The 22177-nt window shown below is 46.3% G+C and overlaps 2 protein-coding genes across 3 annotated transcripts in view; one reads left to right on the top strand and one right to left on the bottom strand.

Moving 5' to 3' along the window:
* The first annotated feature begins 2762 nt into the window (after positions 1-2762).
* On the top strand, positions 2763-12554 carry TACR2 (tachykinin receptor 2). The gene is made up of 5 exons (XM_037400290.1): positions 2763-3181; positions 6516-6710; positions 9838-9994; positions 10628-10824; positions 12080-12554. The coding sequence occupies exons 1-5, from the start codon at positions 2778-2780 to the stop codon at positions 12273-12275; spliced, it is 1149 nt and encodes a 382-aa protein (XP_037256187.1). The 5' UTR covers positions 2763-2777; the 3' UTR covers positions 12276-12554.
* Positions 12555-14710: 2156 nt separating this feature from the next.
* The window catches only part of LOC119153261 (hexokinase-1), a 49783-nt gene continuing 42316 nt past the window's right edge, over positions 14711-22177 (bottom strand). The window contains exons 16-19 of one of the 2 annotated variants that reach the window (XM_037399464.1): positions 21875-22058; positions 19579-19734; positions 18636-18869; positions 14711-17905 (exon numbers count right to left, since the gene is read on the bottom strand). In XM_037399464.1, the coding sequence (XP_037255361.1) occupies positions 17761-17905; positions 18636-18869; positions 19579-19734; positions 21875-22058 (719 nt within the window). In that variant the 3' untranslated portion in view covers positions 14711-17760. The remainder of the gene's footprint in view (positions 17906-18635; positions 18870-19578; positions 19735-21874; positions 22059-22177) is intronic. The other variant, XM_037399465.1, reaches the window with a different exon arrangement.

Genomic DNA, 22177 nt, shown 5'->3' with positions numbered 1-22177 from the left:
GTTTGCATCTCTCACCTTTCACACAGGCCTGGAACTGGTGACTCAGCACAGGAATGTTTGGCCTTGAACAATCCTGCCCATAATAAAAACAACAGTGAAACCAGCCAAGCACAAATACCCTCTCTCAGATAGTCCCTTTCCCTGGTTTAATTCCAAAATCATTGGAGATGCAAGTTTTGCCCATAGTCCCAGGCAAGTGTGACTTTCCTAAGGAATTTGGAGCCTGCCTTTGTAAAAAATCATTTGATAGCACATGCTAAATCACTGGCCAGGCTCCAAGATGATAACCTTGTCAATGCACAACTAGCAAACAAATAATAGGTTGGGTGTGTATAAACGAAAGCAAGTCCTTGATGACTTGTATGATGAAATGGTGACCAAAGGATGGCTGCTTTCTGATCATCACCCAAGTAACAGGGACCAGGGCAGGTGGTTCTGAAGAAGTTTTCTAGGAAACGTGGGCACCCTGACCATCTTCAAAGTCAGCCAAGAGAGTTTATGGTTTCACCATTGAAACATCAAAAAGTACAGTCCTTCTTCTAAGCACTGGCTTGTGGTCTGCTTTCTGTAACAAAGACTGGTACAGCACTTTAGCTGCGCTCTCAGCTAAACGTATAGAGGTTTTTGCTTCTGTTCTCCTTGGAATTTGAAGAGATTTGAGAGAGGCAAAGAAAAATTCTGAAAAACACTATTAGCTGTTGGATTCATGTTGCAAATCATGAACAGCCCTCCTAGACTGCATACGGAAAGTGGAAGGTTCATGAGTTGTTTAATGAGGTGTCAGTGGAAGACCTGCAAGAAGAGCCTGGAACAGCTTTGCAGTGCATGTGGAAAGACACGTACAAGTGTGGTTTTGCAGTTTCTGGGTAGGGAAGTGAGTGGGATTACCTGCAGAGAAGTCCATCATGAGGAGAAGAAGATATTACATGTAATACTACAGGCATTAATTTCTAAAAAAACAACGCTTGGGTAATACCGTATCAGAGAAGACCTGGTTTAAAGAGTTGTGGTGAGGTGATGGGTTAACTGAAGGCTACCTCCAGAAATTAACGAAGCAAGTCTGAGCTGGTGGGAAGGATCCTGAACCAATAAATACTGCCCTGTTACAGGGGAGACTGGCACAGCTGCAGCTCCAGCAACTTTGGGAGCTGGAAAATTACTGCTATCCCAGTGCTGTGTGCACAGGGAGAGTTTTTTCCTTTATGTTACTTTCTGAATCCTGAAAAGAGGTTTTCGTGTCCAAAACCAGGTTTTAATACCTGAAACACTTTCGGCTTCTAGCACAGCAGGCATAGCCAGTGCCAAGTACCCTTTGAAATCTCAGCCTTGACATGTTGCTTATGTTTGTGTCCTTTGCTGCAAACCTGACAGCGAGCAAGAGCGCTGTGCTCTCAGCAGAGATGGGAGTCAGGGTTCCCCTTTCCTGCGAGGACCAGGTACTCCTTCTTGCACGCGTGAGGTCGGCAAGTTTCCACAGCACATGCTGGGAAAGTGGATGCAGCGGTGCAAAGGGGGAATGCCCCTTGTTCAGCCCCTTAGCATCACAGAGTACAGAGCATCATGAAGCAGAGGCTCCTCTGGATGTTTTCATGCTAGACAGCAGCCAGAGAAGGATTTCTGGACTTCCAGATGAGATCCTGGGTGCCAGCTTTCCACTGAAGCCTTTTTTGAAGTCCCAGCTCAGGTCTGGCCTTCACAAATGCCTCTCTCCTGGCGTTATTCAGTCGACCCTTCAAGCATCAACAGGACATGTTGCTGGAATTTAAGTAAGTTAAATCATACCAAATCTACTAAATATAGCTGCTTGAGTCATATTATATAGAGCAGTTACCATTAAGTAATATGTATTAAAAATGCAGATAAGCCTCCAAATAGCTGCAGAGAGCAAGACCACCTTGCTAAAATTGTGCTGAATATATTTTGTTTCTCTCTTGCTATGAAAGCTTGGAGGAAGCCAGGGAGGGTCCTGGAAATGCAAGCACTGCAGTGCTGGTAAACCTGGCAAAGTGGCTACCCTTGCATTTAAGCCTGTAAAACCTGGATATAGCAGCATGTCCATTTCAGAGGTTATTTCAAAACAAATGGAGGGGAGGCGAAATTTCAAGTACCACTCTGCCATGTTTCATTTGATGTCAAATTGGTTGTTTAGTTTTTGCCTGCAAGAGACTCCACCTCCTTTCAACATCCCCTTAAACCCTGTAGAGAATTTATCCCAGCACAGCTCCTGCCTTGCACTTAACAGTTACGCAGGCAAAGAAAACCAAATTACCTCAGTCCCGCTGCAGAAGACTGAGATACCTGATGCCTTGGAAAACCGCTCCCCTGAAAAAGAAGGATTTCCACTTGGATTAAGGTGTTTGCTGGCTTGATGTTCCATTTGTATTTTCTTGTCCCTAAAAATAATCTAAAGGAAGACATTGCCTGTCACTGACCTGGAAAACACCTCTTCCTCCCCTCCTTTTTTTTTTTTCCTTTCTCTTTTTCTTTCTTTTTTAGAGGAAAAAGAAACTCAAGGGAGAGAGTTGTTCTTTAGTTTTTGCTCTTCAAGTGTAGGTTAAAATGCCAGGCAAGGAGGCGGCCCTCAGTATCGCTCATCTCCTCCTGGAACTGCATTGCATCACTTGGAAAACAGGATGAGAGGACATGAAGCATCTCATCCCGATGTCTTTTTAACGGCACTTAGTCATATGCAGGGGGATTCATAACACCAGCATCTACTGCAGGAAAATGAGCAGATGCCAGAAGATTTTATTTTACACTTAGCCAAAGAAAAAACCATGGGCATATTTTCCATTTCAAATGCTAGCAACATTTCACAGGCTGAATCTCTTAAGGACAGTAGCAATTGGACGGCGGTAACCCAGTTTACCCAGCCGGGATGGCGAATTGCTTTGTGGGCTATCACCTATTCCTTCATTGTTATCACATCCATCATTGGCAACATCACCATCATCTGGATTATTCTTGCACACAGGAGAATGAGGACTGCTACCAATTACTTTATCGTTAATTTGGCTCTTTCGGATTTGCTGATGTCTGCTTTCAATACCATCTTCAATTTTATTTACGCTAGTCACAACGTCTGGTATTTTGGTGAAGAATTCTGCAGGTTTCAGAACTGGTTCCCCATCACTGCAGTGTTTGTGAGCATTTACTCCATGACAGCTGTGGCTGCAGAAAGGTAAGAGGTGAATGGAGAAGATAAGGTCTAAAAAATCCACTGTAAGTTAAAAAAGATTGTTGCAATACTTTGTGCAATTGGCCTCCACCTACTGTGTCGGGTGCCTTATCAGCAAAGTGGGAAGAGTGCCAGGCAAATAGACTGCAGGGTTAGATGCTAGTTATGGCATGAAAGGAAGGTTCTTTTGTTCTATCCCTGGTCTGAATCACATTCAAATCTGTAACGAGTGGAAGTGGCTGGTATTTTATTGTTCCCACATTACTGATCATAAAGTTTCCCAGTCATCCTGCAAACTCATTTGTTTTTTTAAACCATGAGAAGGACCCACCATTTGGATAGAGCAGGAGTGGTACGAATATGCTGTGGGATGCAGAAAGTATCAGCATCCACAACCCTGCTTGTGAGTCCAGCAAACCACCAGAAATAATGGGAAATGGATCAGAAAGGGCAGAGTCTGCTCCAATAGTTCACAAGAATTACTTATTCCAAGAGACAGGAAAGTAATTACAGTGATTTTGTTTGACTTCTGAGCTAATTTGGTATTTTCATAATACTCTCTTCCATCTTTTACTTGATTTTAAATTTGTGGAGTCTGAATGTGTTTACAGCTCATTGTTGAGTAGCATGACACTGTTTTTCTTTTTACTAGAAAGTGGACAAAAGTCCATGGGAATTTCCTCTCTTAAAGACAGTGGTATGTAAAAAAAGTAGAGGAGGTTAAGCTCCCTTCTAGGCTTTCTGCGCTCCTTCCCTCCATTCTTCCCGTCTTCCCTCTGTTACTTCCACTCTCTGCCTGGTCCTGGGAACATCTGTATCTTTTCCATCCTATGTCCCTGCCACATCCCCATGGTGAACGTCTTTCCTGGGGCAGCCAGACCTACCATCCAGAAATACCTGGCAGTCCCTCTGGAGCCATCTGAAAAGCATTACCCTGTGAGTCATTGGGGTCGCTTCCGTAACTCCTACCCTTGCTTGCAGCACGGTTCACACTGGCACACCCAGCTCCAGGAAGCAATCGATAGACAAACCAAACCAGATAAACTAGCAGGAGAAAGAAGGCTTCGCCCCTTGCATGTGTAATGCCTGCTGAAACCTGCGTGGAGCCGGGACATGGCTCCGTAGCGGGCAGTGGCCCCTGTGGTCTCTGGAAGGATGGCTCATGGACACCGGGATGAGTGATGTGCTTATCAGCCCACAGTTGTCCAGATGAAAGCATGAAGCCATGGCAGCTGTTTTAGACTTGAATACCCTTCTGCTGTTCCTGGCTTTAAATCAAGGGTGGTTGGTAACTGCTATTTTACATGTGGTCTGCAAAAGTATATTATCTGGGGAAAAACAAACAAACAAACAAAAAAATATCCATTTCAGCCTGTCCTCATATCTCCCTACTCTCCTCAGGGACTTTTGGTGAAAGTACCTATACACCCACATCTCTTTAGTTACATGGCATGGATCAGAAAGAAGACTTGGCATCTCGCTGCAAACCATATTTAGCTATTCTTTGCTTCGCCTTAAAATAGATCCTGACACTGTCTCCTGGAAACTCACAGCTTCCATTTATTGTTATGAGAACTTGTGTCCACTTGGGCTCCATTGTTTAACTTTGATAAAACAATGTCTTTTGAAGTGGTTTATTATAAGGAAGGAGGCTAAGAAGTGGCAGCTATGTAAGTCATCTTTGTCTGCCATAGAAAAGGCTCTGGCAAAGTTGCTCTCCATTAGGTTTTGGACCACTCTGTTCCCTGATTTCCCCAGGCACAGCTGTTCCCACTACACACTTTCCACAGCACTATGGGCAGAAATGTGCTCTATCAGCTCAAGTTTCCGAGTCCAGTTAGCAAAGTCACCCAGGCCCTCTTCAAAAAGTGTACAAGAGTGTCCGAAATGCGGCTTGTTTTGTCTGCATGGGATGAGGACCAGAGGAAGAGTGCTGGGAGCACCTGTTCCAGCACCCTGGGCTGTCCCTGGGAGCGGAGCATGGACGGAGGGCACAGGCAGCATGAGCAGCAGGGGGACAAAGCCAGCCCTGCCACACAGCAAGAGCAGCCAGAAGATCTCAGCAGATTTGGTAAATCTCCCAGCTTGCAGGAGCTTGCCTAAAAGCGCGGCTTGCCGTGGGGGTGCACGGCTGGCTGAGTGTGAAAGCCCCCCCCCAGCAGCCCTGTCACACCTTCGCTTTCCGCAACAGGGGCTGCGGCGGCAGCACACGGGGGGCATCGCTTACAGCCAGAACTCGCCCTTCACCCAGGGCCACAGACGGCCAGTGTGGGCGCATCTGCAGGCAAACACTCTGGAGAATATCCACCCACCGCTTGATTCCTCCCTGACCAGATTCAAGCATTGTATAACACTGCCTACGAGCAGCTAAAGAAAAGCAAGGTGACATGAAAATTTTATAGCTAAATAAGGCTGTGCTGCCGCACGGCTCTTGCCCTGCCTGGCTGGCCAGCCCCCTCTGTCCTGCAGCGGCAGCCGGGCAGAACCCCTTCCCAACGGCCTGGCCAAAGACAGCACGGAGTCTGTCACATGTTTGCCATGAAAACTAAGAGGCAATTGGCATTTTCCGCTCTATTTTGCCTTTTGAACAACCATAGCAAAGAGTACGGAAAGCATGACAAGAAATGCATAATTGATTACGTACTCATTATGATACCATGGGTTTCTACACAGGGAACTTAAAACCAAAGAGTGCTCTGGGCTTGCACGTAATCTAATAGTCAGATGTGCCGTGAGGGCTCTGAGCAGGTGTGGGACAAAAGGGTCAGCCTCTCCCTTCCACTGCAAGCACAAGTGCTCCAGCGTTTACAGGCAGAGGTGGACAGCACAAGAGTTTTCCACAGCTAAAAAATCAGAGGGGAAAAATTCAGGGCAAAGGATACTCAAGACACCACTCTGCTGTTGTCAGAGGAGATTGGCGTGATTAGGGGGAAATAGAGTGTTCAGAGGTTTTTTGGTAGAGGCATAATTCCAAACTAATGCAAACAGTTCACCACCTGAAATTTCAGACCAAGTGTATAATGCATTTGAAAAAAGTAATTAAAGAGGAAAAAAAGAAAAATTCAAAGGGGAATACTTGCAAAGACCATATGCAGAAGGCCTAGATGTCTGCTTCCTCCTCACACCAGAAGCATCCATCCACATATTCTGCCCTAAAACTTGCAATTGCTCTCTTCAGAAAGGATTTAGCACCTTCTAATTATTTACAGCCTGGAACCTATCAAAATGTCGCTATAAATAAAGGCCGCTATACCATCCTGGTGAGTTTTTACACTCGCTGTATTTGTTGTATAGTTTACCATTGCAACTGTAAAAGCATTACCTATTTTTCTCGCAGGTATGTGGCAATAATTCATCCCTTCAAGCCCAGGCTCTCTGCTGGGAGCACCAGAGTCATCATAGGGATGATCTGGCTGGTGGCATTTGGGCTCGCCTTCCCGCAGTGCTTCTATGCTGAGATCATGACAGACAACGGAACAACGAAATGCATCGTCGTCTGGCCCGATGACGTCGGATCCAAACACCAGCTCACGTAAGAGAAACAAGAAAAACTCCTAATTTGTGCAGTAGGAAATTCATTTCACCTCCCCACTGTTGGCTACAGGAAGCACGGGCAGAGGGCAGGGGGAAGCACGGGTCGGGGGGGCCCACCTGAGCTCGGTTTAACCAGCTGTGGGGAAAGCTGGCAGGTGATCACGGCTCCAGGTGAGGAAGGGTGAGGTGCCATCTTCCCCTGCTTTGAAAACTGGTTCTAAGATCTAAAAACCTTAGATACAGGGCTCAGTGAATTGAAGAGAAACCAGCACAAAGTCTCTAAACAAGCAATAAATCCTGGTTCCAAAGATTCTGGATCTTCTCCATCTGTCAGGCAGGAAGAAACTGGGTATCTGTAATGCTGAGAAGCCACATAATTAGCTAAAAATTATGGTGCTCTCTGGGGGGAAAGAATTAAAAAAAAAAAAAAAAAAGAAAAAAAAAGGGAAAAAAAAAAAAAGAGGAGCATGTTTCAGACATCTTATGGTTTTATAGACTGACTTATCTGGGCACACATCTGCGCTCCTAAAAGCTTCTAACCCTCACAGCAATTTCCTCCTGCTTTAAAGCAAGATTGTTCAGACAGATGAAACAAGCCATACCCCACATTTACGGGATCTGCTGCGATTAATTATTATTCAAAGCACACGATACACAGAGCAGTTTGAAAAGTTTATCAAGCAAAACATATTTATATGAAGTAGTAACAGAAGAACTGTGGAAAAGGAACAAATCAATTAACAACACGGAAATAATTTTTCAAACTAAAACCAAGTGCTAAACTCCCTGTGTCTGTTCTTCACTGTGAACGCTTCTGCCCAGCTCCGTGCACCAGGAACATTTTTCCCTTCTCAGTCTTCATCTCTGGCAGACAGCTGGATGACTCCTACAGTTAGTTATTACCAAAGTAACTGGGTTTCACACTAATCCGTGCCAAGTTCCAGGAGCCTCATGTAAGTTTGGCCAAGCTGCCAAGCATACTCAGCCACTGGTGGTCAGTTGTCCCCAGAGTCACAGAAGAGCAAAGAGTAAAATTAGGCTTACATCGTGTTGGGTGATGTTCCTCCCAGGGCTCCTTGGTTGGTACCCCATGGCTCATGCTGGGAACACAGCGTGCCAGGCAGGCTCCTGGCAATGGAGAGGAAGGGATAGTAGATAAGCACTTACGTATAAGTCTGATGACTATTTCATTCAGATAAAAAGCATGAGGTTTATTTCTCCCGCATCCACAGTTTAGGAAGGATTGAAACAAGTTTCTCATCATGCTGACAAAACCTCTGTGGGCTGGAAAGGCTGGTCCTGAACTCAGCAAATAACGGGGCAGGTTCTTTCTGGGATACCCAGCTGAAAAGCAGCCGCAGCTCCCAAACACAACACATCATTCACCAGCTCACTCTCCCTGAACAGCCTGATTTGCAAGGTTCAGTAGTGCTCCTAGCAAGGAAGTTGGAAGCAGCGCTCCCCAGAAATCATCTGGAGTAATGGATCACCTGGGACAGATGGTGAATATGGAGAAAATGCATGGAGAAAAGGCCACATGCAGCCATTCATGTGCTAGTCCAAATACCAAGGAAAAGAAATACTAAGACACCCAAAGAAAAATAAAGAAAGGGAGAACCAGGTTCCCCTGTTGACTGTGGGTTCTCCAAATCCTTTATAGCTGAGTAAAACCAGCCTTCAAGATTTCTAGACTTCAGAACAAAGGAAAATCCTTTTCTGCAGGAAAATTGTGTATAATTACGATACAAACAAGTGGGGAAAACCCCCAAACCAACAATACACTACCATGACTACTAGAGCCTGAGAAATACTGGATATGAAGGGACTGAATTTGTAGTTCAACCAAAATAAAGAACCTTAACCACAGAGGATTTTTTTTCCCGGTGACAGGTTAACTTTGCAGCAAAGTAGGAAAACTATAAGACTAGAAGTTTCTTTTTGCCATATGCTCAGGCTTAGGCTCCTGTCCTCCCCTCCTCTTCCCAGGATGGGAACTGTAAAGGGGCTTTGCTGCGCTCCACACACAGTGTTAGACCTTCAAAAGAGGTACCGCTCTGAGGACAATTGGGGAAGCTGGAAAACAGGCAGGGACAAGCTTGCCACATTTCACAAATACAGTATTTTTCTATTTGCAGCCACCCCAAGGAGCCAACACCACTGAGCGCCCCGACACCCATTTAGACGGCGCCCTGCAGAGCAGTCGGTCACTGCAGAGCATTGTCATACTGAGAAAGACCATTTGCACCCAGCCTTTCATGGCTGCCAGCAGCGTGTGCCAGAGCCCTCCTGCCTTAATCCTCAGTTTTACACTGTTTATGTTAATTTGACAGCTGCTGTAACCGAGTGAGCAGGTTGTTCCCTCCCCATAAATGGTGGTTGCTTAAAATAATCATACTCCAGCACGAGGGAACCAGCAGAAGCTTGTGGGGTAACACGGAAAGTTAGGAAGGGGCAAGCTAAAATACAGCTTTCGGCTGGAGCAGTAACTGAGTAGCCTCTTGGCGATACGTAACTGTGTGTGCACAAATAAAACCAGCCAGCAACGCAAATGTAGCAATGACTGCCGTTCGCTTTCTCTGTGCTATAAACAGGCAGTATTCCTTCCTTGCGATCTGCGGAGTCTTCCCTGCCAACTTTGTGCACCCTATTAGCAGCCAGCTACATTTTGCAGTCCCTGATCCAGGTTTCTTCACCGTAGCCCGATCAGGCTGTTGACACTATTGCATTTGTCAAGTTACTCTGTCGTTTTTGGAATATTCGTTTTCCATATCTGTGATTTAAAGGTTTATATTTTTACAGCCACAAGTCTCAGATGCTTCTCTCTCCTGACTGCAGTGGGATAGCGCAGGTAGCTGCTGACTGTAACCCTCTGGTAAAAGACAAGTGGTATTTGTCTTGAAAAAGCAGTGAAACCAATCCAAGGACTAATCATCACAACACAAGAGAGAGGAGCTTTTGTTGTTTACAGAAGTCCCTGTAACAATGTTGTAGTCAAAATTTCTGCTACTTTATGCTCTGAGGTTGAAGCTAATGGGAGCCAGACACACATATCCGAAAGACAGTTTCTGAAAGAGCCCTTCAAGAGACATACTGACTACAAAAACACGCTTCTTGTTCTTTTTCAGGTATCACATTGCAGTGATCGTGTTGATTTACTTACTGCCTTTGATGGTGATGTTTGTTGCATACAGCATTATAGGAATTACTCTGTGGAGCAGTGCGGTTCCAGGCAACCACCTTAATAGTGTCCGCTACGAACACCAACTTAATGCCAAAAAAAAGGTCAGAAGTGAAACTTAAAAATAATTACCCTCAGCATACCAGCCAGGCTGGCTCCAATTCCAAAACGGAGCTTGCACTTAATACAAAATCTTGTGGGATTGGCCATGAAAAGTTGACAAAATACATCGGGCCAGGGGTAAAGGGCATCACTTAGCAAGTATGAAAAAAAACATGGTGATCTACATGCACCAGCCAGCCTCCAGGGAAGAAAGGCTCACATTGGCAGGCAGCAGACCAGTTCCCAGTAGTCCTTAAGAGAATAAAGCCCAGCTTCCAGTGAACCTGCGCATCGCAGGATAAACCAGGGAAAACCTCTGGACAGGGGGGAGAGGTTGCGGTGAAACAGCAGCTCTTGCATTTCCCTACCACATCTCTCCAATGTAGCTGCCAGCAGTTCCCCTGCAGAAAGTGCACTTTGTGCACCAGGAAACACTCGCTTTAACTCTCTCTCTGCTCCCAGTTTCCATCATCAGGACTGGTTTCTTTGCCATAGCAGCCCAGGTCTACATATCATACAAGGTGCCTCTGGAGGGCAAACCAGACCCAAAATAAAAGCAGCACCTCCCATTCCCCCAGCAAGCTCAGGTGATCACCCAGAGACACAGGAATAACACACTGGTTTTGTTTTCCTAGTTCGTGAAGACCATGGTGGTAGTTGTGATTATTTTTGCTGTCTGCTGGCTGCCCTACCACATATACTTCATCCTCGGGAGCTTCAAGGAAGACATCTACCAGCAGAAGTACATTCAGCAGGTTTATCTCGCAGTCTTTCTTCTTGCCATGAGTTCAACAATGTACAACCCCATCATATACTGCTGCCTTAACCAAAGGTGAGTAGCGTGCACATGTGTGCACAGAGGAAACGCGAATCTCAGTCTGGGAAAGCATAAATCTCTGGAGGTGAGAACAACTGTGATTTTCAACCACAGTCCACAGGCTGTAGTAGACAATTTATACTCTGCTAATAATGTAAGACAAGCCACACTCTGCGAGTGAGATTTTAACTCAACCCTTTCAACCCTTAAGATTTTCTGCCTCGGAATAAAGTGCAGGCAGCAGGTTTATGACAAGCACAGCCACATGTGCGCCCGTTTCCACACGCAAACTACCTTATTTCCAAGGAAGGAGGGAGGAAACTGTAATCCCTGCAACACATCTGCTGACCTAATGCTGGTCTGGCTTGGCCACCCGCTCCTCCCGGGCCACCACCCCCCAGCACAGCCCTGAGCCCCCCACGCAGGCACTGGGCTCACCTCCCTGGGGAGCAGAAGCAACCACGGGCGGCCTGCCCAAAGTCCCGTCAGGGCGCGCAGCTGGGAGAGCACAGCCCTGCCATGCCAAGAGATGTCCCTCTTGCTCCGCACTGCGAACGGGCTCTGGGGAGCTGCTCTAGCTGCCCTGCGGATCTCCGTGCCAAATCCTGCCTGCGCATCCCACTGGCAGACCTCTCCCTGACCCGCACCTCTCTTCAGCCTGCCTGGGTGCGCAGTGAGCTTTAAGGGTAATAAAAGGTTACGGGCACACCGCCGGTGCGGCTTCACTGGGCTCCACCAGCCAAACCTAACTCCGGGCACGGCCATCTAGGAGGCTCGCAACTCCAGAACGTTTCAAACAGCATCCTGCTTGTAAGCTCGCAAAAAGAGGCAGTTTTGCAGCCTATTCTGCCAGTCTGCATTTAATGTGAAACACCCAAACACGTCAGCCTCCTCTCTCAGAAAGCAGGCGTCTTCCTCATTTAATTTTTCGTGTTTTCTAAAAAAGCTTCCAGTGGGTAAACACACGTATTTCCCTCAGATGCTCTGCTTCTCACAAATGCTGTTACCAGCACAGTCAGCACCATCTACTGAGCACGTCAAACATCCTGCCATTTCACTGATCTTATACATTTATTTAAAATACAAGGAAGTCTGATCATAAACTCCTATTGCACCGCCCTCCATGGTTTTATACATTTAGCTCATCACCTCACTCACTCCTTGGATTTCAACATAAACGTTTTATTTCCATGATCGTTCAGAGGTATAACCAAGTCGCACACTTGTTCTTTCTCTGTGCAATTAATTTTAATCATTTCTTTTCTTACAGGTTTCGTTCTGGCTTCAAATTGGCCTTCCGGTGGTGTCCGTGCATAAAAGCAACCGAAAAAGACAAACGTAAATTTATGTCCCCATCTCCTTACCAGACAACCCGCAGGAAGTCAAGAGCAACAAGCTTCAACACAGAAACTCAATTGAATGAGAAAGAGAAGACATCATTTACTCTCACCCAGCTAACGCTCTGATTTTCTCCTCCCGGTTCTGGCTCTACCCTAATACACCATTTCAAGGCAGCAGATTTGTAGAAGCCTGAGGCATGTCTTGTTTTCTAGAGCAACTTTTTCCCACGGGACTTTTTCAGATGCCATCAGCATTGAAAGCAGTCTGCTGATAATACTTACATTCATTTAGGTCCAAATATCACCCAGCTATGGATGCAAGTTCAGCCCTCCCTTACACCAACAACTGCAACACAGAACAGAGAGGTTTTGCCCATGAGGTCAAAAAACCAGTGCAGCAGACCTGAGGCAGTGCTGGTCAGTAGAATACCAGTTACTCTTTTCTAGGTGGCGATCTGCTCTCTGTTCCACCAAGACACTTAAATCTGGAAAGGAGATTATGGAGCAGAAAGGCTGGGGTGCACACCTGGCCCAGTTTGGATGGACCCTTGGGGCTGCGTGGGCAGCTAAGTCCCATGGCTCAGCAGCCCCAAGGTGAACAAGACTGTGGAGCCAAGTTTGTTTACAACAAAGGCAAATAGTAACACATCCAGACTGAAAAGCCTGCCCTGAAAATTTTCTGAATTCCAGGATTCTCATGCCTGCAATTTCACCAGCACCAGCTCTCATCAGTTACAAGTGAGAAACAGTTCCTCAAGATGTTGTCATTTCATGGATTTCTATAACGTTGTACCAAAATATGATGTCATTTTCCTATTAAACTGTGCTCAAGCGATTCCTTCAACTTCACATGGTTAATTGTGGTGCCAGATTTGGAGAGTGAGGCTCTCTGAAGTGTCAGTAGCCAGGTGTGGGATGGTCACTGGCTTGACTAGCGCTCATGGATCCAATCTGAATCCACCTCCTCTAACTCCTCTTAGTACTAACTGCAGTCTGACCCATTGCTGTCTTTTCCCAGATAGTCCCTTCATCTTCCCTTTCCAGCTTACCCCGTATTTACCATCACTGTTCTTCTCAGAGATGAAAATAAAGGCTGAAATATGTCATCTTCAAAGCCCAAGGCATTATGTGCAGGCATGCAAAACAGGAAAAGCTGAAATATAAACATTCTGTGAAAGTAATATAGTATTTAACACTGCTGTGCTAAGTAGCACCTCACCATCACCTTCATCTTTCGTGACAGCTTTGTATATATCAAAGAGCCATACCTTAGCATAAAGCTTCTACAATGTCAACAAGATCGAATTATTACAAATATTCCCCTTCCCTCTGTGAAAGCAAAACTACAAAGTGTTGCCAGGCTTAAATTCTGCAGTAAATTCAGAGGAGAGATTTGTGGCTTGAACCGAAAGAGTGCCCAGGGATATGATTTTCCCCAGTCTGTTTTAATACAGGAACCAGCAGCTATTTCTTCTTTCTCCACTTAAACTTTGTCACCTCCCTGGCTGCTGTGGAGAATGGTTACTTTACACAGAGGCCCAACAACTTTGTCTTGTTAATGGGACAACAGAGCGCAGGGCTGTATGCCCTTCTTTAAAAGTTTATTATTTTAAATCATTCTGGCAGGTAGTTTCTACTCTAGATGTTACCTGTCCAGCCTGCTCTTCCTGGGGCTGCGCGGCTGGGGTGCCTGCAGGGCAGAGGGAGAGCCGTAAGGGGCATTTACAGACAGCCACCACCAAGGCTTTTTTCTGAAGGGTTCCAAAACAATTTGGGAGGGATGCCCTGCAAGGCACACACCTCTGGGATCAGACTAGAAGGTGCAAAGACTTGCTCCAAGGAACTGAAGGACACCTATGCACAGAGTTCACTATTTCATATATATAAAAGCTGTACCTCTCCCGTGCCCAGCCAATGTGATTGTAAGGCCTTTAGACCCTTTAAATCCCGCAGCTTTCCAATGCAGATCTTTTTAGACCGAAGAGCCTGTCTTGAGCATCCCATCTTCCCATCACACTGTAACAGCCAGGCAGAGCCTATTTCAAATACCCTGAGTGTCACACGTGTGCTGGCAGCGTCTCCCCTGGGCGGTCCCTGACAGGCACCAACATTTTCTGACAGCTCAAGGCATCTCTCTCTTGCTCGGGTACAGAAAGCAGCGGATGATTTCTTCAGTTTGCAAGTGAAACTCCCCATGCCCTGAAGGACTCACACTGCAGATCTTGAGAAGTTTGTCCGCTAGAGACAGCGACAGTTCAGAAAGCAGAGATGCTCTAAGCCCTTGTGAGATACTGGAAGAAAGGGCACGCCAAGGCAGGCTACATTATGTCCTGTGATACACAAGGTAAAAGGAACACCGTGCTCCATAGTAAATACATGCAATTCTTCATATAAATATACACATGATTAAATACCACACAGCAGTAAAACACCTCTAGGTCAGCAATAAATCCCTCCTCTGCAGTTACTTGTGCTCTAAGCAGCAACAGAATCAGTAAAGAAAAACATTTGAAGAATCTCATTTTTATGGCAAAGGAACGAACAAAAAGCACAGAACGGGGTTCAGAAGTTCAGAAACACTTTATTTTGCCTTCTGCTATTTTCTTAAGAAAACAAAACAAAACAAAGTCTGCTTGTTTTAAAACCCATTCAAAAGGCTTCTGAGAGAACCCCCAGAGGAGCAAGGAGCAGATGACATTACAACAGTGGTATGCAAATGGTCTTTTCCCCAGGAAATATAAGATTTTTGTGTTCATATTGCAGTAATTACAGCTTAACAATTAAGAGGACTATGATTTTATTCACCAAGCCTAAAAGCTTTAAGTAAGACATTCAGTCATTGCTTGGATAACATTGGAGACATTTCTTCGGACAGTTAGAGCTTGTGATTCACTTGGAACAGTTTCCTAGGGGTAAGAAGTAATCTGAAAATGGAAATCCCACCAGGTCTCCCGTCAGAAAAGAACTGCTGTGTCTTATCGAGTACATCACCTATGGTCCACAGTAGGAAAAGTTGCACTGTTAGAAACACAAACTCACTCCCTATTTGTTAAGAGCTGGATCCAATAAACAAAACGACCTATGCCAGCACCTCCAAAATTCACAGTCACCCTGAGACCAAGTTTAACTTCCACTTCTCATTCATCCTCTATCCTGCACTGAGCCTAGCCCTCAGATGCTGAAGAGCTCCAAACCCAGGTCCCCAGGCACAGCTCACACCACCCCTACAGCACTGCCGATGGGCAGGCATAAGAATTGCAAATCTTCAAGCAATTAAAATGCAATGTGTCCCCTGTGCCCAAAAAGTTTCTCACCTTCTTCTACTTGGGGTCATAGCTGCACATCAAGGATGTCAGAGACTATTCAAGCTGTAACGTAACATGGGTTATTGGAGAACTACAACTTTAATGCAAGCAAAAGGGGCTTTCGTATACAACTCCAACACAGGACTTGCAAACCAGTGGGGTGTGAGCACCTGATACTGTGATTCTGCAAACGTTAACCCTGTGCACACAGGGAGCTTACAGGCTCTGACATGCATCAGACTTCTGTGGGGAGACAGCGACTGTAACGTATCCATCACTGTGTATCTGGCAAAGCCTAATAGAATCACATCGGCTGTGGTGCAGTGGGCTGAGGTACTCCTGCACTGCAGATACCCCTGCATTAGGCAGGGCATGAGATGCACCCAAACAAGCTACAGGCCCCCTAAGATTTGGGCGTTGTCAGCTCTGTGCCTCTGCTGAACTACGAGGCATGGGGACCTGGGTGAAATCCACCCTGTTTGAATCTGACCCCGAATGCCCGGGAATAAAAACACACACACAAAACGCAGGCACCACTGGGATTAGGTTGCAGCTCTCCCTACACAATAGCTCTTCCCAAAGCACTAAGCCACCAGTCAACAGAACCTCTTCCAGAAAGAACCACTAAACACCAGTTAACGCACATCAAAAAAGTTTAATATTTTCACAAGTATCACGTAACACTAGTATCGGAGCTACTAGTGTGCAAAGTAAAAAGACTCTCTACCTTTGCAAAACCAGTCAGGCATGCAATTTTTCAGGTAGACACACACTTAAAGCTGTAATGACTGTTTGTGACTCACGTTACTTTACAACATTCACTCACAGTGCACCATAATGCATATTGAAATGTTATTGATAGGTAGGGCAATCCAAATCTTAGGGAGTGGAACGAAGACAAAGAGGAATAGCCTGCAAATTTCCATCTACTTTCTGCAGGAAAAGGCAGCAGGGAAAATCATGCAGACATCTCAAACTCATTTTTGGTAGAAGAGCAGGAATTAAGGACTATTGTGTGGTCTCCCTCTTTGCAGAAAGTAGCACGACTTGCAAATGTCATTCAACATTTGCTTTCCTAACTGCTTCTCAATTTAAGTAATGCAACTGGTATGCAAATATAATAATGGCATCGACTCGACAGAGGACAGGATACACCAAGTGTATATGATCTTCATTGTTGCTTTAGTCCTTGGAATAAGCTGAGTCCGATTTTGGCTTTGTGGTTTGTTTAGTTTATGCACCCGGGTCCTCAAAGGCAAGATGAAAACCAAACCCTCCTATACCTTTCTGTTCACTAACTGTAGCTGAGTGTTTGTGTTTTGAGTGGCTGCTTAACAGTATTAAAGGTTAAAGCTTTGTGTGGAAGCAAATACCCATTTAAGGCAAGAGACAGAAGTATACACACCCGAGTGACGCTGCCTAGCTGCGGATTCAGTAGAAGGGCAGCTGCAGCGCCCTGATCTACACTAACAAGATAGAAAATACTTTTTATAAGAACTCTTAAACAGAAGAATACAGCACAGCCCGTGTAGGGACCATAGATCTACTGATTTCCCAGGACTGGAGATTTGGATTACCCCAATCACCAATGACTTTGTTTTATTTTTTAGGGATTTCTTGCCAAAACGTGACAGATTTCGCCCAGTAACACAACACTATTCACAGAAGCGATGGGAAATACCAGTGGAACCAGATCTGTGGGACAAGGGCGTTTTACTATGACAAAACAAGCGTCAAAGAAGCAAGTCAGTCGCATTGTCAAGTCCCACTATAGAGTTACGTGCGTGCACAGTGCTGACACACCATAATGTTTTCACAACCTCTTTAGACGGAACAACAGCAGGTAGATATGCAGGAGGGAACTGTTGCTTCCCCTTCACTAAAAGCATCAACACCCAGGTCTGGTGGTCAGTGTGCTGGCGGTGTGCTTAACAGGGATGCTGCAAAGAACATATTTGGTACGATGCAACGGTAGCTCTCAACGCACATCACTTGGGGGCAATTTCATGTCAGACAACAACCAATTTTTGACAGCTGCAGAAATTATAGACTGATTTTTCCATGACCTACAGATGGGGAAGGTACCAACATGGTGAATAAGAAACATGCAGATTGGGGTCCAGAAAACAGGAGATATTATTAACAGCACACATTCTATCTTGTATCCTATTTTTTATGTCATTAGTTGTATTTTTTTTTTCCCCCGATAAAGCAGTGAGTTCTGGGTTTTTACCAGTTCTGACTATGCAGTCGCTGCTTTATGAGAAAGTGCTCACAAGACAGAATCGGGGCCAGGACTGTGGAGTTCAGTTCTGCTCGGCATCGCGAAGCCTGCATCCCACAGCTGTGATGAGCGCTGCCCCTTTCCCGCTGCCGTCCTCTGACAGCAGGAAGGTCACGTCGCAGTTGGGTGCCAGATCTTTGACTGTTTGGTGCATGATCCTTGAAAAGCTGCAAAAGGGAACAATGGCAGTGGGTGAGGGAGGTCCCGCAGCACCTGCAGAGTGCAGCACTGCCATGGGCCTTTGCGGTGCTCCCTGTTTCACCGGGGTAATAACTAAAATGCTGGAAACCTGGATGGATTTGAAGGCCGGGAGCAGTGGGAGTTAAAGGCAAAAAGCACTTGCAGCCCACCTCTGCCTCTCTGCTGCCGAGGAGGTAACCCAGATTGCTGGTACCACAGCAAAGGGGAAAGAAGAGGCCACGTACAGATGTCTCCTTCCCACCCATCTCCCCCCATGCACACCAGAAATGGGCACTAGTCATCTCCTCCTGCTGCTGCCAGTTCTTTTAGACTCCTGCCCTTGCCTGCCATGGCTTCGCAGCAGCTGATCTTCTCTGCACACAGAACAGAAACATCCTCTAAAGAGGCACCAGGCACTTCAGCACTGCCCTGTCATTGCATAGTCGAGAGATCCTTCCCTTGCTGTGCAGCCTCCAACTTGTTTGGCAAGCTGCTTTCCCTTCAGTCTGTCACTGCCCCAAGAATCCTTCACAAGTCCTTCCTGATCCTCTCGTTGCCGCCCTTTAGAAAGCCCTGACCACCCCTGATTAAGACTTCTTTTCCCTGGCTCTTATCCTAGCAAGTAAGAGACACCAGTTTGGTGTATCAAGAGAAAGGATGTACAAGGAAGGCATTACAGATCGCAGGCAAACAAATGCTGAGAAGGTGAATACTCACTGTGGATGTAGTTTGTACAGAGTCCCATCCACACCAACCGTTATCTCCAGGTGCTCTAATCCTCTGTTCTCCCTAATTTTATCTACAACTGCAGCCATTCCGGCACCGCACAACTGAGCTGCTCGCCTTGACACCGCTCCGCACACAGTCTTGACAATGATACTGTCATCACAGGTGCTGTTGAGCCCCAGCTGCTGGAGGATGGCTCGCACCTGCAGCAAGGCTAACCTGTCACTGCAGAAGCAGAAGAGCATGGCATTCAATTAAAGGTTTCTCTCAGTCACGCCACTGCCACAAACCCCACTGCGCTGACGGCTGCCCTATGCACCCACACCAGGCAGCAGCCTTTCCTGCCAGCACAAGAGACCTTGGGGAATGCAAATTCGTTCACTCCAGCACCATGCCACAGTGCAGGAGAGGGGGCACAGGCAGCAAGGGAGGCTCTGAGCCCAGCTTTGCATTGCCTCCCCTTTTCTTACCAAAGGGCATGTGAGGAAAGTATTTTTAATCACCAGCTTGAGGGTTTCAACCCCATAAAGACTCAACAGGCATTGAGATTGCTTTGAAATACAGAGTCTGAGCAATAAAGACAGAAAAACATCCACTAAATAATGCTCATTCAGCTAGTGTTCATTCAGTTCAACAATTACAGCTAGACACACAAGGGGGACAGGAAAATGGCTTGATTTCCAAGCAGGCAAATACAATGATACAGCAGGGGAATCCTTGCTGGCCTTTTCCATGACTTAGCAGTGAGCACTGCTAGAAATTTAGATGATGCTGCAAAGAGTCCTTCTGCACATGCACAGGCTCTTACTGAAACCCAAATTATCTCTGAAGAACCAAGGGATGTTCTCCAGCTGTCCCTCCCCTCTGGCAGTGTCACCCGATGAGTGTTACCACATGATTTCACCCTAAACAGCCTCTCATGCGGTGCTCTTACCTCTCAATCTGAGAAAGGAACTTGGTTTCAAAGATATGTCTGGTCTTCAGTGTCTCTGAAATCTGGCCTCTGAACAGGAACCCCCGCTTGGTGAAGTCAATCAAAATATTGCGGACTATTTCCCCCAGGTACATCCCGCTGATCATTTTCTCATACCTGCAGCGGAAGACAGCAGCACAGCTCAGAGGGACACTGCTCATGTTTGCAAAGGCAGCATCACAGGTACATTATCAGCCAGGTGTCCAGCCTGTGCACACCGGGGACCTGAAATATGGAACCCCATTTTCACAGAATGGCCATTTACTAGAAAAACCGGGCAAGAAAAAGCATAAAAAACTCAGTGGGAAGGCTTGTGAGCCCATCTACAAACACTTCCATCTATTCCTCACTACCATGTTCCCGCAGACAGGCTGTTATTAATGACAGCTGGTATTTCTCCCAGATGGAAGAAATGAAAACCTGTCTCCCCAGAGCAGAACAGTGCCCAGATGAAAGCCAAATTTGCTGTGCATCCCGCAGTGACAGCCCTGAGTGGACCCCAGAGAAAACTTGTCTTCACTGCACAACATCTGGGAGCCCTCTTGAAGCATGGCTGAGACCTTCAACAGAAAAGCTCAGTGGCTCCATGCAGCAAAATTACAGGAAACCCACAAAGTACGGCCACTGTGAGCACAGCATTTTTAAGGGAGTCCTGTGCTGCAAAAAACCCTGTGAAAGATAAAATACGTGAAAAGGTATGTCCAGCACATTTGCAGGATCTGTAAAATTACTGACCTAAAACCTAAAAAAAAACTAGCAAGCTGGGGGTCCAAGGTTGGTTTATGCTTTTCAGTTAATTCCAGCAGCTGGTTTCCAGCAGGGAACCAGTCATCCAAAAAACACATGGACAAACCAAGCTGTCTTGAACCCTTCTTGACCCCGCTCTGCTGCACACAGGACCCAGGTTTCCCACTTGCAGGCCTGCCCCCAGGCTAGAGAGAGGGAATCTCTTCCACCTGCAGACCCCCTCATTGCACATGACAAGGAGTGGTCCACAAGTGATGCTTGGCACAGAGCAACCATGTGCTGAGGAGGGCAGGAGTCTGCTTTGCACTCCTTCACTTCCAGCATCATTCTGGTCTGAAGGGATCATTTTGGCGTCTGCGAGCTGTGCCCTTACCAATGAGAACTGAACACTTTTCCATTCCATGAAAAGTGCATTCAGCGATGCATCCTTTATTTCACCTCCTGAAGCTCTAAAACAGAGTTTCCGCCCTGGATTGAGCAGAGCGCAGCATGCCATCCTGCTGGAAGCAGGCCACACAGTCCATTTAATACTATGAGCTCTCTCAGGCTTGTACCCAGCAAGTGTTCCCCCTCTTGAGTGCCTAACTCTCTCTCTGGAGTAAATCATTCCCACTGGCAGTCTCCGCTACTGCCTCTGGCTGCGTACTCCATGCCAACTCTGCTGCTGCGTCAGGCTCGCTCAGCATCTGCCTCTCCGTATCCATTTGAGCTGTAACTTCTAAAGAGCTTCCCAGGGGACCTGCCAACTTGTCTGCATCCCCCAGGTTTTCAGGCAGATTTACTGTAGTCACAAAATCTTTTTAAAAGCTCCTGGCATCAAAGCATAGCTGCAGAGAAATTATGAAAAATTGTAGCCTGGGCACGCAAGCAGTTTCAGCCCAGTTTTATCGGTACTGGGTACACCTCCTTGTCTGCCCTTTCTTGAAGGGGTTGGGGAAGCCCTTGCCCAGACAAGTGCTGGACCCTCAAAAGGGGACCAACCTCCAAGGCCAAGAAAGGGAGGTCCTCTAACATGACATATTTCATCCAGAAAATTGCCTGAAGTAAGAACTGGCTGCAACTGCTAGAAAGCTCCTGACCACTCTCCAGTGAGCAGCTCCAAGCTCCAGCCATGCCATGCCAGCTGGTCTAGGCTGATGATTTCTAAAGACAGAGCCCTCTACACAGACAGTACAGCTAAAAGAAATTAAATTGAGACCAAGGGCAAAAGAATGACAATCCATCTTAATCCCCTTCAGTACAACACAGGATGAGAAAAAGGATGTCTCGGTAATTTTCAAGACTCTCAAGTTCTCACCAAAAAGCCTGCTGCAGTCCCACGGCAGCAAATAAGCTGCAAAATAGCAGCAACCAGGAAAAGCACAGGAGAGGGAGATCCCACAGGATAGCAGGTCTGCAGTCAGTTTCCACTCTCAACCTCTCCCTTCTCCAACTGGGAGAATCCAATTCTCTCTCAAAAACGTTTAAGGCAGCCTGGCTTATACTTAGCACACCATTTATCGCACAGTACCTTTGCTTTCCAGCATTTAGTGAATAGTCATCAACTGCTTTGTCATATATTGTCCTGATATCATCCAGGCATCCATTATCCCCGAACGCTCCCCACTCTGTGTTCACGCACATCCGTCCTTGCTCACCGTCCACCATCTCTATGTTTCTCATCTCCTCCATGTAACAGGCATTGCTGCCAGTTCCTGAAAGAAGAAAATACTGAAATTACTCTTTGTCTGGAACAAAACAACCTAGAACAAGCATGACAGCCCTGACAAACCTTCTGGGGGATCTTGAATGTGCTTTTTCTGAATCATGAAGT

The sequence above is a fragment of the Falco rusticolus genome, chromosome 9 (genome assembly GCF_015220075.1).
Source record: "Falco rusticolus isolate bFalRus1 chromosome 9, bFalRus1.pri, whole genome shotgun sequence".
NCBI lineage: Eukaryota > Metazoa > Chordata > Aves > Falconiformes > Falconidae > Falco > Falco rusticolus.
Note: the sequence above shows the minus strand (reverse complement) of the source record. Positions and strands in the feature narration are given on the sequence as shown.

Bases quoted from the DNA above. Each gene is read 5' to 3' on its own strand.
- TACR2 (XM_037400290.1), top strand. From the start codon at position 2,778: ATGGGCATATTTTCCATTTCAAATGCTAGCAACATTTCACAGGCTGAA. The intron at 6,711-9,837 runs GTAAGAGAAACA...GTTCTTTTTCAG, and splicing joins GGATCCAAACACCAGCTCAC to GTATCACATTGCAGTGATCG. The intron at 10,825-12,079 runs GTGAGTAGCGTG...CTTTTCTTACAG, and splicing joins TACTGCTGCCTTAACCAAAG to GTTTCGTTCTGGCTTCAAAT.